The sequence below is a fragment of the Diaphorina citri genome, unplaced genomic scaffold, assembly GCF_000475195.1.
Source record: "Diaphorina citri unplaced genomic scaffold, Diaci psyllid genome assembly version 1.1 scaffold698, whole genome shotgun sequence".
In the NCBI taxonomy this organism is placed as follows: Eukaryota; Metazoa; Arthropoda; class Insecta; order Hemiptera; family Psyllidae; genus Diaphorina; species Diaphorina citri.
The window spans coordinates 68,855-84,083 of NW_007378131.1; the positions used below are offsets into that span (position 1 = coordinate 68,855).

At 38.7% G+C, this 15,229-nt stretch overlaps 1 protein-coding gene across 1 annotated transcript in view; it reads left to right on the plus strand.

Moving 5' to 3' along the window:
* LOC103511296 (N-acetylgalactosaminyltransferase 6-like) overlaps window positions 1-8,112 on the plus strand; it is a gene marked incomplete at its 5' end in the record, with an annotated part of 12,093 nt that extends 3,981 nt beyond the window's left edge. The window contains 9 exons of the mRNA XM_026825100.1: window positions 1,417-1,709; window positions 2,046-2,092; window positions 2,668-2,679; window positions 3,576-3,680; window positions 4,090-4,249; window positions 4,742-4,944; window positions 6,980-7,213; window positions 7,523-7,639; window positions 7,921-8,112. Coding sequence (XP_026680901.1) covers window positions 1,417-1,709; window positions 2,046-2,092; window positions 2,668-2,679; window positions 3,576-3,680; window positions 4,090-4,249; window positions 4,742-4,944; window positions 6,980-7,213; window positions 7,523-7,639; window positions 7,921-8,112 — 1,363 coding nt within the window. The remainder of the gene's footprint in view (window positions 1-1,416; window positions 1,710-2,045; window positions 2,093-2,667; window positions 2,680-3,575; window positions 3,681-4,089; window positions 4,250-4,741; window positions 4,945-6,979; window positions 7,214-7,522; window positions 7,640-7,920) is intronic.
* Window positions 8,113-15,229: the final 7,117 nt, after the last annotated feature.

Sequence of the window (15,229 nt, forward strand, 5' to 3'; positions counted from 1 at the left end):
CTTCACAATATAAAAAACCTCTAGAAAAAAAAAAAAAAAAAACAATGCAGTTTTGATTTTGTAACGTTAAAGTCTAAAACAACCCTTCACAAAAAAAAAAAAAAAAAAATTGCAATAATTTTATTGCTTTTTATGTTTGATAAGGGAATTGTAACAACACAAGTTTTACCGTCCCAAAATCGAAGCAAGGAGGACAGAGTAGGAGAAAACCACCCGTTTCGAAAACGAACCTCAAGGTGTGTCCAAAGTTGGTCGAGGTCAATTGAAACCGTACACTGCCTCGACAACATTACATAGATTCATCTCTTCACCCTGTCGATCGACCGACGGGGTCGTCTACGTGTGGACACAGCTTTAGGTACCTATCGAATCCGTGTCTTGGAACTTACTAGACAGGCGCGCTCTCCTTCAGGGTAACTAGGCTGGCCAATGGCCAAGTGTTAGGTCGTGGTTATGTACCGGGTTGGGTTGAGCTCGGACTAGTTCAGACAGGACATTATTTCTACAGTTTGGCATGGGAGTGGTAACTTAAAAACAAGGTTTGTTTACCAACCGTGCCTAACCCAACCCGGTACACAACGACAACCTTAAGGTATTTTTTTCTTGAAATATTTTCAGATTGTATTTACCTTGATACTCATCAAGCAGAGTTTCAAAATGGAGATTCTTAACAGAGGTGGAACTACTGGTAGGGGCGGAGCTTAGAGCTGAGGACACGCCCTTCTGAATTTCTTGCTGTTTATCTTGAGACTCGTGACGACCTTTGGCAGGGAATGTTTCCCATTGAACCAGAGAGCTTGATATTGGAGAGGGATTCCATGGTGGAGGCTGGCAGTCAGATGCACAGTGTGAAGAAAATAGATTGGCACAATTATGATCAAATTTCTGCCGAGAGCAAGAGAGTTGGTAAGTTCAAAAGAACTTGTTGACTTCTGAGTCTTCTAACTTAGCCTTTGGGTCAAGTTAGATGAGTAGGTAACAATCTTCAACTTAGCCTAAGGTTGATGAGTAGTTAAATTACAGATCAAATGTAGACAAGGAACAGAAGTTTTTTTTTTTCAATTGATTGCTAACATGATGCTACATTATTGACAAAGGATCCACTGGACAATAGAATACCTCAGTGGCATAGTGGTGATCAAAACACTCACTTTATAATGAGGAAGGCATGGGTTCAATCCCAGCCAAATGTATAGGATAATACTCTTTAGCCTAATGCTAATGCTGGGGTAAAAAGACTATTGCTATTTGAGTACTTCAAATTTTTATTTACTGAAGATTGGAACTTTGGATACTTTAAGTTTGTAAGTAATCAATATTCTATTTTTCCCCTCAGGTATTGGAGAACATGGGGTTCCAGTTCACTTGGATTTCAAGAAATATGACAAGTCCAATTATTTCATAGTATCGTGTTAGTTGGGTTGGCGTTTCCATCATGAAACGTGGTATCAAGGCGCTGTGCAAATATCTTCTGGTGTCCATTTCAACTGTGGTTGCCACTGTCATTGTGTTCAACTTTTTGCGGAGTAATGAAAACCATCGGAGAGGTACTCATGGGACATTGCAAGGCCAAGGAATGTTTCCCATTGAACCAGAGAGCTTGATATTGGAGAGGGATTCCTTGGTGGAGGCTGGCAGTCAGATACACAGTGTGAAGAAAATAGATTGGCACAATTATGATCAAATTTCTGCCGAGAGCAAGAGAGTTGGTAAATTTGCGGAGTAATGAAAACCATTGGAGAGGTACTCATGGGACATTGCAAGGCCAGGGAATGTTTCCCATTGAACCAGATAGCTTGATATTGGAGAGGGATTCCATGTTGGAGGCTGGCAGTCAGATACACAGTGTGAAGAAAATAGATTGGCACAATTATGATCAAATTTCTGCCGAGAGCAAGAGAGTTGGTAACCATGCCTTAGGCTGAAGAGTGGAGCGGAGAGCAAACCGCATAGATCATCGAGCATGTAGAGGGAAGTGACGATAGATGCGACGACTTTAAGCTGCCTAGAACTGAGAGCAAATGGCTCTGTGCTCTCTGCTTTAGGGTTCCCACAGAACAAGGAATTCAAGATGAAGCACAAAGGTGAAGCCGTAAGATGAAAAAAACAAACGTACACATTCTTATGAGACCGCGCAGAACGAACCATTCCGAAGATTCGAGATATGTTTCAGGAAAAATTTTCAAGACCAAAATATTTTGTTTTTGAGGCAAATTCAGTGGGTTTCAATGATCAGCTTGGAAATCTTTCTGGAAAATTCAACCTCGTTCTGCGTGCGCTTCTTTCTGGATTTTCGCCTGAATTGTTCAGCCCAAAGCAATCACCCTAGTTAGGGCTGATTGAGAGGCTGACGAATAACGCCGACCCCGTCTGTACACGGGAAAAGGTGAAGAAGGAGAAGAAGAAGAAGAAGAAGAAGAAGAGTGATTAACGCTATTGATAAATATGTAAAATTTGTTGGAAATTAACGATGATTGGCTGTTCCCTTATTAATATAGTTAAGTAATCAATATAATTCATTCAAACACTGCTATATGTCTCCCAACTTCAGATAATCGCATGTGTACTCGGTATTTCCTCAAAAATCACTGCCGGCACCCTTACACTGTTTTTAGCCTAACCTCATCAAACGTTTAACCTTTTTACTCAAAACTCTATTGTTTCCAGAACATGCGTCGAGTAAGCCTCAAAGTGGGGTTTTTGTGTACGAACTTATACTTTAGTCAACTTCCCCTGTATTCTTTTTTACCTTTTTTATACACTAACTGTTTATTTTTTATCATTTTATCTTATCTTATACGACTTAAACCATTTATTATTATTTCGTTCCTCCTGCCTACTTACAATTACTATCTTTAAGATGCTTTTTTTCCTCTGCATTTTAGTTAAATACATTAAATCCCAGGTTTACAGTGTCATGTTAAAAGGCCAAAGTGCCTTTAGAAGAAATAGAGATTTAACATGAGCCTGTAGACCAGGGGTGGAAAAAAAATTGACTGAAACATTAACTAGCGTAAATGCCTTTTGATCCTACTACAGTTGCTCTATCAAGGTTGCTGGATCATTGTATTATTGATTGATTTTGTTTGATTAATGACCGGGTCCATAACGTGATTTTAAACTCCGTTTAATTTAACTCTCGGATTAAGCAATCTGATTAGCTATATTATTACGATAGTGATTAAAAAAAGGTATAAGGGACGGGCTATTGTATTCGCTTCGGTGTCGTCTGTCTGTGTGTTTGTTCCCATAGAAGGACTTATCCAAACCTGGTCGACCTATATATCAAATTAAAGGTCTTTTTACCAGGAACACGAAAGTGGTGGCCCCTCATATCTATTATTCTTGCTTTTGTGTTCTTGTCTCTTGTATAGGTATTAGGTATGTTACATGTTACACATTTACATCAGGATAAATTATTACACTAAATTGAACTGATGTGTGTGTCTCTTTTCACCTATGTGATGATGAGAGGTATAAAAACGGTGATAAAATACTCTTTAGAAAAAGTAACTGTTTTTAGCCTAACCTCATCAAACGTTTAACCTTTTTACTCAAAACTCTATTGTTTCCAGAACATGCGTCGAGTAGCGGAAGTGTGGATGGATGAGTACGCCGAATATATTTACAAGAGGAAACCGCACTATCGTTCCATAGATCCCGGGGATTTGACCCAGATGGTCACCCATCTCGATACCAACCACGTGCAACGTTGCTTAACTTCAGTGATCCAGGGGGAACTAGTGCATTCAACATGCTATCACTGCTGCACTGGCTATACTTTTTTAAGAGGTTTGATAGAGGGAACTGTAACTGCCAAGGACTTATCATCCCAAAATCAAAGAGAAAAGGAAGACAGGAGACAAGAAAGTCAGCTGTTCCGCAAACGAACATTATCTGCTTAGGATAAAACCTACCCCGGGCGGGAATCGAACGCGTGACCTAGCGCTTACAAGGTAGACACGCTCACTACCTTGCAAGCTAACTAGGCTTTTTTTATGCCCTTTAACTATGCGTTGAAACATGTCATTTGCTATCTTTACTTAATACATAAATATGTAGAATGAAATTTCTATTCTCAGATGCAAGCATAAGAAGTACTTGTCTTCTCTACCTACAGTAAGTGTGGTAGTTCCATTCTTCAATGAACATTGGAGTGTACTGTTACGCACTGTATACTCGGTCATCATTCGTTCTCCTCCTTCTCTCATGAAGCAGATCATTCTGGTGGACGATTGCAGTACTAAAGGTAATTCGATTTTCTAATTCATACCGCCTTTGAAACAGCCCATTAAGCCCCACTGGAGCTTCATTTTTCTCCTTTACTGTAGGCCTGAATCCGAGCATCCACACGGCCCTGCTTTGTGAATAAAGTAAGCTAGAGCTCACTTGTTTCACTTCTCAAATGTCTGTTATTTGTCCCATGATTACTCTTGAAATGGTTCGTCAAATTTCATTATTCTAGGTGAGTTTCTCTATCCAATTTTCTTTTGAATTTCTCTTGAACAAGAAAAACTTGAACAAAACCAAAACATTTTCCACTTCTAGGTCGCGGATACGATTCCCGCCCGATTTTATCCTAAACAGATAAGGTTCGTTCTCGGAACGGCTGACTTTCTCCTGTCCTGTCTTCCTTCTCTCTTCGCTTTCGGGACGATAAGACCATAGCAGTTACAGTTCCCTCTGTCAAATCTCTTTTAAAAAAATAGCTCTTTTATCATTGTTTCATTTTATTTTTCAGCTCATACGAAGAAACCACTAGACGACTTCGTTCGCAAGCATCTCTCACATATCGTACAGGTGATTCATTTACCTTCCCGGCAAGGTCTGATCAGAGCCAGACTAGCAGGAGCTAAGGCAGCTACTGGGGATGTTCTTCTGTTTCTTGATGCACACTCGGAGGCCAATGTTAACTGGTTACCTCCTCTTTTAGGTGAGATTTCAGTACAATCTAATGAATTGAAACAAATAAACGTGTCTTCGTAGCGTATTTTCTAGGACTTGAGTATCTTGAGAGCTGTGATTTATTTTCTTCTTGTATACTGCTATGCCTAATGTCAATACATCGCCCTAATGTCAATACATCTGCTATCGCCATTCGGCGAAAGCTAAAGCCGCTACAACAACAACAATGTCAATACATGGGTATCACACCAGGCTTGCACACCGGAGGTCCTGGGAATTGAAACATGAAATAAATATACGTGTCTTCGTAGCGTGTTTTCTAGGACTTGAGTATCTTGAGAGCTGTGATTTATTTTCTTCTTGTATACTGCTATGCCTAATGTCAATACATCTGCTGTCGCCATTCGGCGAAAGCTAAAGCCGCTACAACAACAACAATGTCAATACATGGGTATCACACCAGGCTTGCACACCGGAGGTCCTGGGTTCAATTCCTGGTAGAGCCAGAGTTGTGCCTAGTCAGCACAATGGACTAGCTATTAGCGAAGGCATTACCAGAACAAAAAGAAAAGTTACACATAGAAATGACAGAATCAGTAAGAGGGGTCGAGGGGCTCTTAGTAAAGCTGTGATAGCCAGATATCCACATAAATGGGGCTCAACCACTTTTTTTTTCTTCGCTGATAAAGGAAGTTCGAAACACGCTGATTTCAATAGAAATGCTTAAAATTTCATTCACCCCGGTGTATAGCAGATACAAAAAGACATCTTTTCTTTATTCTGCTATCGCCATTCGGCGAAAGCTAAAGCCGCTACAACAACAACAACAACAACAACAACAACAACAACAACATTGATGGGGTCTTTCTGGGGGATGTTAAACAGGGAGTAGACCAGCTTAGTCTGGCTGTGGGACTTTAAACAGGAAGGATACCAGCCTGAATTTCCTTTGCTAAAGAAATAGCGAAGGTTGAGTGCGAATGGCATCCACTCGTTAAATTTGTAGCCAAAACCAAATGTTAGCCCAAAGCAATCACCCTAGTTAGGGCTGATGGAGAGGCTGACGAATAACGCCGACCCCGTCTGTACACGGGAAAAGGTGAAGAAGAAGAGTGATTAACGCTATTGATAAATATGTAAAATTTGTTGGAAATTAACGATGATTGGCTGTTCCCTTATTAATATAATATAGTCAAGTAATCAATATAATTCATTCAAACACTGCTATATGTCTCCCAACTTCAGATAATCGCATGTGTACTCGGTATTTCCTCAAAAATCAGTTATTTAGAAAAGAAATTTTGCGCAAATGTCGATGTGTCAAAAGTTGAAGACCATCTGTTAAAATATCAGATTGAAAAACCAACTTGGGAGATGTAGTAGCGTGTGTACTCGGTTAGGTGATAGGGGATGCCTTAGAGTCAGCTCCCATGGCGTAGTGGTCACTGCACTCGCCTTGCACGCGGGAGACCCGGGTTCGATTCCCGGCGGGGTCAAGAAATTTTGGGAGATGTAGTAGAGTGTGTACTCGGTTAGGTGATAGGGGCTGCCTTAGGCTGAAGAGTGGAGCGGAGAGCAAACCGCATAGATCACCGAGCAGTTAGAGGGAAGTGACGATAGATGCGACGACTTTAAGCTGCATAGAACTGAGAGCAAAAAGCTCTGTGCTCTCTGCTTTAGGGTTCCCACAGAACGAGGAATTCAAGATGAAGCACAAAGATGAAGCCGTAAGATGAAAAAAACAAACGTACACATTCTTATGAGACCGCACAGAACGAAGCATTCCGAAGATTCGAGATATGTTTCAGGAAAAAATTTCAAGACCAAAACATTTTGTTTTCGAGGCAAATTCAGTGGGTTTCAATGATCAGCTTGGAAATCTTTCCTGGAAAATTCAACCTCGTTCTGCGTGCGCTTCTTTCTGGATTTTCGCCTGAATTGTTTCCGGATGTTCCGCCTGAATATGGTTCATCTTGAATTCCTCGTTATGCGGGCACCCTTACACTGTTTTTAGCCTAACCTCATCAAACGTTTAACCTTTTTACTCAAAACTCTATTCATCTATTGTTTCCAGAACATGCGGCGAGTAGCGGAAGTGTGGATGGATGAGTACGCCGAATATATTTACAAGAGGAAACCGCACTATCGTTCCATAGACCCCGGGGATTTGACTGCCCAACGTGAAATCCGTACACGACTCAAATGTAAACCGTTCAAGTGGTTTATAGAGACGGTAGCATTCGATTTGGTAAAGAAATATCCGCCTGTAGAACCGCCCGACTTTGCCTGGGGACAGATATCAAGTCAGGTAATATCAATATACCATCATTGACATGAATATTATTAGCCGTTTTTCTTAGAAGTCAATAAATTCTTCTGTCCGGGGGACTTTAAAGCAGGGAGGATAGCAGCCTGAAATTTCCCTTCGCCAAAGAAATATGTAGCAAAGGCAACTTTACCGGAGGTCGATAAAAATTGTGTAGCTGAAACCAAATGTCAGCCCAAAGCAATCACCCCAGGGCTGATTGAGAGGATGACGTAAAACGCCGACCCCGTCTGAACACGGGAAAAGGCGAAGAAGGTGATTAAATAATTTGACATTGTTTTCTATTTCCAGGTTCTAGAGAAATACTGTGTGGATATGGAAAACAAGGACGCCTCTAGTCCCCCACTTAGATTACAGGAATGTCTCAAACCTGGCACTAGGAAGAAACGGGGAGAGAAACATGAACAAGTGAGTACTCTGTTCCCGAGTTCGTGAGATAGAAATGATGAAATGGTTGAAAATTGCCAAAGGTATAATAGAAAACCCCAAACCCCATTGATGTGACGCGGGGCCCAGAATGGTCTGAACTCCTTTTTTTTTAATAAAATAAAATAAAAATGGAAAATTGGTAAAATTTCATTTTTTGAACAGAGTTTTTTTATACATTTACCTACGAAAAAAATATCGAAAATCAAATCATTTTATGTTTTTTTTTTATTATTATTATTATTTTTATTTTTCTTTATCAGGAGTTCCGGTTTACATTCGAAAAAGACATTGCCTCGAAGAAAAGGAAGATGTGTTTGGACGTATCAGATGCAGGACCCAGGCCTCCTATCAAAGTGTTCTCTTGTCATGGATCTCAGGGTAATCAACTGTGGCGCTATGACCCGGTAAGACATGGTACTAGGTCGAGAAAGAAAGCCCACCTCTGTGGCTGAGTGGTCAAGATTACTGACTCTCAACCTGGAGGTGCTGGGTTCGAATCCCGGCCATGGAAATTTTCTAACCCGATTTTTCCGTTCTTGGATAGGCATGGATGTAAAAGAATGTGCTTTGAAGTAATCCTAAAGCGATTCCAAGGTACTACCTATTTTTTTTAAGGTCCAGATTTTTTTTTTGTATTTTCTACCTTAGCACAAAATTTCACTGCCAATCTACATAGGCTGGAAAGTAGCGCACTTGTAAGCGTAGGCGCTAGGTCGTGATTTCCTGCCCGGTGCGATCTTTATCCCAAACAAACAAGGGTCGTTCTCGGAAGGGCTGGCTTTCTATACTGACCTCCTTCTCTTAGATCGTTGTGCAAAGGTCCGTGGTTTTCAGGGAGGGACCGGTGGGATTGACACTCAAGTGTTGAAGCTTTTGTTTGATCCTTCGTGCCTTTTTTGACCCTCAACCTGCCTCGATGGCGTAGTGGTCAAGACGCTCGCCTGGTAAACAGGAGGGTGTGGGTTCGATCCCAACCGAGGCATGGAATTTTATCCTCATTTACTTATTTGAGAATTTGACCACATAATAATGGAGGTCTAAGGGTTACGTGGTCGAGAACGCCCCCGGTGTTAACCTCGCCTGGTGGTTACCTTCCACTGAAGAGTCTATTTTTTTTTTTTTTATTTTTTTTTTTCCAATAGAAAAAACTGTTTCATTTCAGGCTCCAATTTTGTTTTGAATTTCTCTTGAACAAGAAAAACTTGAACAAAATCAAAACATTTTCCATACAATTCTAGGTCGCGGGTTCGATTCCCGCCCGATTTTATCCTAAACAGATAAGGTTCATTCCCGGAACGGCTAGCTTTCTCCTATCCTGTCTTCCTTCTCTCTTCGCTTTCGGAACGATGAGACCATAGCAGTTACAGTTCCCTCTGTCAAATCTCTTTTAAAAAAATAGCTCTTTTATCATTGTTTCATTTTATTTTTCAGCTCATAATTATGCACGGTAAAAACCAAAACTGTCTCGACACAGATGTAGACAAGAAATCCCTCTTCCTTTCTCTTTGTGATAAAGATTCTGCTACTCAGAAGTGGAAAATATCCCATGTTAATTATACAGCACTGGCGAGCTGGCATGATGAGAAAGAGAAAGAACTGTAGATCTCGTGGTTTGGTAAGCTATAGACCGAGTGTTCGATGTCTTCCTCTCTCCTCGTGAAGATTCTGCTACTCAGAAGTGGAAAATATCTCATGTTAATTATACAGCACTGGCGAGCTGGCATGATGAGAAAGAGAAAGAACTGTAGATCTCGTGGTTTGGTAAGCTATAGACCGAGTGTTCGATGTCTTCCTCTCTCCTCGTGAAGATTCTGCTACTCAGAAGTGGAAAATATCTCATGTTAATTATACAGCACTGGCGAGCTGGCATGATGAGAAAGAGAAAGAACTGTAGATCTCGTGGTTTGGTAAGCTATAGACCGAGGGTTCGATGTCTTCCTCTCTCCTTGTGAAGATTCTGCCACTCAGAAGTGGAAAATATCCCACGTTAATCATACAGCACTGGCGAGCTGGCATGATGAGAAAGAGAAAGAACTGTAGATCTCGTGGTTTGGTAAGCTATAGACCGAGGGTTCGATGTCTTCCTCTCTCCTTGTGAAGATTCTGCCACTCAGAAGTGGAAAATATCCCACGTTAATCATACAGCACTGGCGAGCTGGCATGATGAGAAAGAGAAAAACTGTAGAGCCTTGTGGTTGTGGTAAAAGCTATGAGTACCCGAGGTTCGATGTCTTCCTCTCTCCCTTGATGAAGATTGCTGCTACTCAGAAGTGGAAAATATCTCATGTTAACTTATACAGCACTGGCGAGCCTGGCAATGATGAGAAAGAGAAGAACTGTAGACCTTGTGGTTTGGTAACGCTACAGACCGAGGGCGTTGAATGTCTTCCTCCTCCTCCTTGTGAAGAATTCTTGGCCACTCAGAAAAGTGGAAAAGTATCCACCGTTTAATCATACAGCATGGCCGAGGCTGGCATGATGAAAAAGAGAAAGAGCTGTAAGACCCTTGTGTTTGGTAAAGCTATAGCCCGAGGGCTTCGATGTTGTTTTCGTATGACAAAGTGTGGACGTAGCTTTAAGTGACAGTGGTTGATCCCATGTGCAGAAAAGACAGATGTGGAGAACACCTGTGTTCGCGTAGATGACCCGAGACAATGTTTTGAGAAAATTTTTAAAAAAAAATAAAAGTTTGATTTATTTTTTTTTTTTTTTTTTTTTTTTTTTTTTTTTTTCTTTTTACCATCGTAAGTCATAAGTGCAACAACGTGGGATTTGAGTCACTTTTTTTGGGTGATTCGATTTTATAGTTGTTGAAAAGCTTTTCTTTTGTTCACAAGACTTTAGTTTCTCATGCGACGTCCTGTCTTTTCAACAAAGGGAGCAAAGTATGATGTGAAGATAAGTGTGATATGATGTGAAAAGAAAAATACGATTTGAAAAAAAACAAAGAAAAGATAGCATGTTGCATTAGAACTCGGGACTCTATGAGTGCTTTTTTCTGAAAAGGAAAGTCTTGTACTTTAACTTAAGTACAAGTTTAATTTTTCATGTTTTAAGAAACAAACACAATAATGAGAAAAGTAAGTTTACTTAATACAACTTCCTACCTAATTTCTTGTTTGATCAACATGTACAATATTTCCTTCTCTTCCCTATTTCCTACTTAATTCCGCCCTACTTATATACTTTATAAGCTTAACCCATCTTTTAGGTCTGTTTGCCCCTACATCTATAGTTCATCCAGATCAATGTGGCAGAAATGAGTCATCAACCCAAAATGAAGGAACCAATCAGATTGCAGGAAATCCTTACATTGTTGCAATTGAGGTAAAGGTCTATTTTTGATAAACTCTCTCTTTTGAAATGCAGAGGTAGCTCTAAGTTCAGAGGTTGGATTCCAGAACAGGTAAGGTGGATATCGCCTTACCTGATTACCTGACTTTGTTTCACTGTCGGAGGAAGCACTGTGCAATATACCTTCCCCTTTTAAAAAGATTCTCTACCATTGCACATGTGACATGTTTGGCAACAATGCCTATTTTTTTGCTGTCACATTGATCTGGACACACTATAAGCCTCAAAGTGGGGTTTTTGTGTACGAACTTATACTTTAGTGAACTTCCCCTGTATTCTTTTTTTACCTTTTTTATACACTAACTGTTTATTTTTTATCATTTTATCTTATCTTATACAACTTATACCATTTATTATTATTTCGTTCCTCCTGCCTACTTACAATTACTATCTTTAAGTTACTTTTTTTCCTCTGCATTTTAGTTAAATACATTATTCCCAGGTTTACAGTGTCATGTTAAAAGGCCAAAGTGCCTTTAGAAGAAATAGAGATTTAACGTGAGCCTGTAGACCAGGGGTGAAAAAAAATTGACTGAAACATTAACTAGCGTAAATGCCTTTTGATCCTACCACAGTTGCTCTATCAAGGTTGCTGGATCATTGTATTATTGATTGATTTTGTTTGATTAATGACCGGGTCCATAACGTGATTTTAAACTACCTTTTTTTTTTATACACTAACTGTTTATTTTTTATCATTTTATTTTATCTTATACGACTTATACCATTTATTATTTCGTTCCTCCTGCCTACTTACAATTACTATCTTTAAGATACTTTTTTTCCTCTGCGTTTTAGTTAAATACATTAAATCCCAGGTTTACAGTGTCATGTTAAAAGGCCAAAGTGCCTTTAGAAGAAATGGAGATTTAACATGAGCCTGTAGACCAGGGGTGGAAAAAAATTGACTGAAACATTAACTAGCGTAAATGCCTTTTGATCTTACTACAGTTGCTCTATCAAGGTTGCTGGATCATTGTATTATTGATTGATTTTGTTTGATTAATGACCGGGTTCATAACGTGATTTTAAACTCCGTTTAATTTAACTCTCGGATTGAGCAATCTGATTGGCTACATTTTAGCCCGTCCTTCCTTTATTATTACGATAGTAATAAAAAAAAAGGTATAAGGGACAAGCTATTGTATTTGCTTCGGTGTCGTCTGTCTGTTCCCATAGAAGGACTTATCCAAACCTGGTCGACCTATATATCAAATTAAAGGTCTTTTTACCAGGAACACGAAAGTGGTGGTGCAAATTTTGCCCAGAGAACCAAAAAGCCAAAAAAAACTGGTTTTTGGGGGATTTTTTTCACATTTTCTCACACAAATGAGCTCTGATCTTGAAAAAGATCATCCCTAAAGTTTGAAATCTTCAGGTAAAACCATCCCTAAATTTTTGAAATCTTCATGAATATGTAAAGGCTACATATATAATTATCTATCAACCTTCACACAAGAAGTATGAAAGTTTTCACTCTATTCGTTCACACTAAACGAAACGAATTTTGTCCTCTATTTTTTCAAATTTTCATCGAAGATGTATGATTGTCAATCTCCATACAAGAAGACCAAGAAGTACATTTTTGTAACTCCAAAGATGACTTGTCAGAAGGTTAGTGATGGACTTTTGATTTTGACATTTTTATTCCATCTCAAAGTGGTTTTTTTAAATATTATTCGATTGATATTGATGCGTGAAATTGGTTTTGTACCCTAGTCAAATAGTAGTGCATTAAGCCAGATTCCCCCTATAGTACAGATCACACCATCACAGACTGTGATTCACAGATAGTGATGGGTAAATACCCGTGTACTTATTTTTGGGGTAAATACCCATTTTTTATAAATACCCGGGTATTTTCAAGAAGCACCTCAGTCGATTTGTGCCCGGGAAATTAAAAAAAAAAAAAATCAAGTGACGATGTTTTTTGTTTATTTTTCTTCTTTTTTTAAAAAATATTCACGTCAACCAAGTTGAATTTGAATTTCATGGTCCTTGAAACCAACCAATGTTTTTGGTTAAAATAACGTGACAGATGGTCTAACTAACCTGTCTTTTGCCTAGTTAGCTTGGAGGGTAGCGCGTCTGCCTTGTAAGCGCTAGGTCGCGGGGTTCGATTCCCGGCCGGAGCGGATTTTATCCTGAAAAGTGAAGGTTGGTTCTCGGACGAAAGATAAAAGCTACATGAGGCAAGGGTAGAGAGGAAAAAGTGACCGAATATAAAAATTCTCTTACCTGAATCAATTTATCACAGTTGAGTTTCGAGTTCAAATCGTAGAGGCGAACTATTTCTTCGATTTTCTCCTCAAATCCCATCACATCGTTATCATCCTCGTCATCTTCATTAGAATCATCAGGATCTGTAACATCATCCACCTAGGAACAAGAATGAATAACGCGTTAACTTCACATCAATTTTTCGATCTTAATTTTACTTTTTTTTACTGGGTCTGGATGTCCTGGTACCTAAAGTTAAAAGAATAGAATAGAATAGAATATACCTTGTTTATCCTGCTCGAATGAGACTAAAAAGTCCCTTTACCCCAGCAGTCTAAACAAGGTCTCGTGTATTTTATGGGTTTAACATTGTACAATACATGATTAATAAAGTAGACCTTGCTTAATTATAAAAAAAAAGAAAAAACAAATAATAATAATAATGAGAAGGAGAGATGAGAAATAAATTAGTGATGGAGGTGAGATGGATGCTATAGTGAGGTTTGTGGGTTGAGAGTTCTGAAATCAGTAGCCCAGGTAGGTACTGGTTGCTTGTATTTTATAGGTACCTTGTACCAGTTGGTAGTAAGGAGGACAAGAGCCTTTATAAAAGCATAATAGAGTTTGAAATTATTGCTGAAATCCATCTTTACATTTTTCACCATATTTCTTCAACATAATAATTACTTCCTTTGTTTTTTGGAGCAGTTTTGACAAGTAGATATACTTACATAGAGTGAAGTAATGTGTTGCTAACTTTTAATTTAGATTATAAAGGTTTAACAGGTAAAGTCCAACTTTTCTTTTATCACTTGAAGAGAAGATTTTCCTTATCAAAAAGATGACACAAATGCACAAAAACAAACGAGGTTGATTTTTTTCTCGTGATCAAATAATCAGATTAAAATCAACCAATGAAATCATTTGTTGACAAAAATAATCTCTTCTCATTGGTTAATTACTGATCGATCGCTCAATTCAACGTTGCCAAACTCTAGAAGACAGCTGGCAACATGGGCCAAATTTCAAATTTTGAGGAAAATGAAAAATGGAAAAAAGTGGTTCTATTCTAGTGTGGAATAGAAAATAATTAATTATTACCTCTATAATCATTAATCCTCACTTTATTACTTTTCAATTTATCAAACACCTTCTCTACTGATGAGGTGGTAACTCCTCTATCTTTATCACTTGAAGATTTTCCTTATCAAAAAGATGACACAAATGCACAAAAACAAACGAGGTTGATTTTTTTTCGTGATCAAATAATCAGATTGAAATCAACCAATGAAATCATTTGATGACAAAAATACTCTCTTCTCATTGGTTAATTACTGATCGATCGCTCAATTCAACGTTGCCAAACTCTAGCTAGAAGACAGCTGGCAACATGGGCCAAATTTCAAATTTTGAGGAAAATGAAAAATGGAAAAAAGTGGTTCTAGTCTAGTGTGGAATAGAAAATAATAATTAATAATTACCTCTATAATCATTAATCCTCACTTTATTACTTTTCAATTTATCAAACACCTTCTCTACTGATGAGGTGGTAACTCCTCTATCTGCGTGTCAGTGTTTTTCTTTTTGATAATGTTTGATTCGTTGTCAAGAGGGAGTTACAAAATCCAAACCCATAGGCAAGTTTTCACTGTATCTTATCTAACTGATAAGAAAAGCATCATAGTATCGTGTTAGTTGGGTTGGCGTTTCCATCATGAAACGTGGTATCAAGGCGCTGTGCAAATATCTTCTGGTGTCCATTTCAAATCAGAGTTCTGAAATCAGTAGCCCAGGTACTGGTTGCTTGTATTTTATAGGTACCTTGTAACCTTGTACCAGTTGGTAGTAAGGAGGGCAAGAGCCTTCATAAAAGCATAATAGAGTTTGAAATTATTGCGGAAATCCATCTTTACATTTTTCACCATATCTCTTCAACATAATAATTACTTCCTTTGTTTTTTGGAGCAGTTTTGACAAGTAGATATACTTACATAG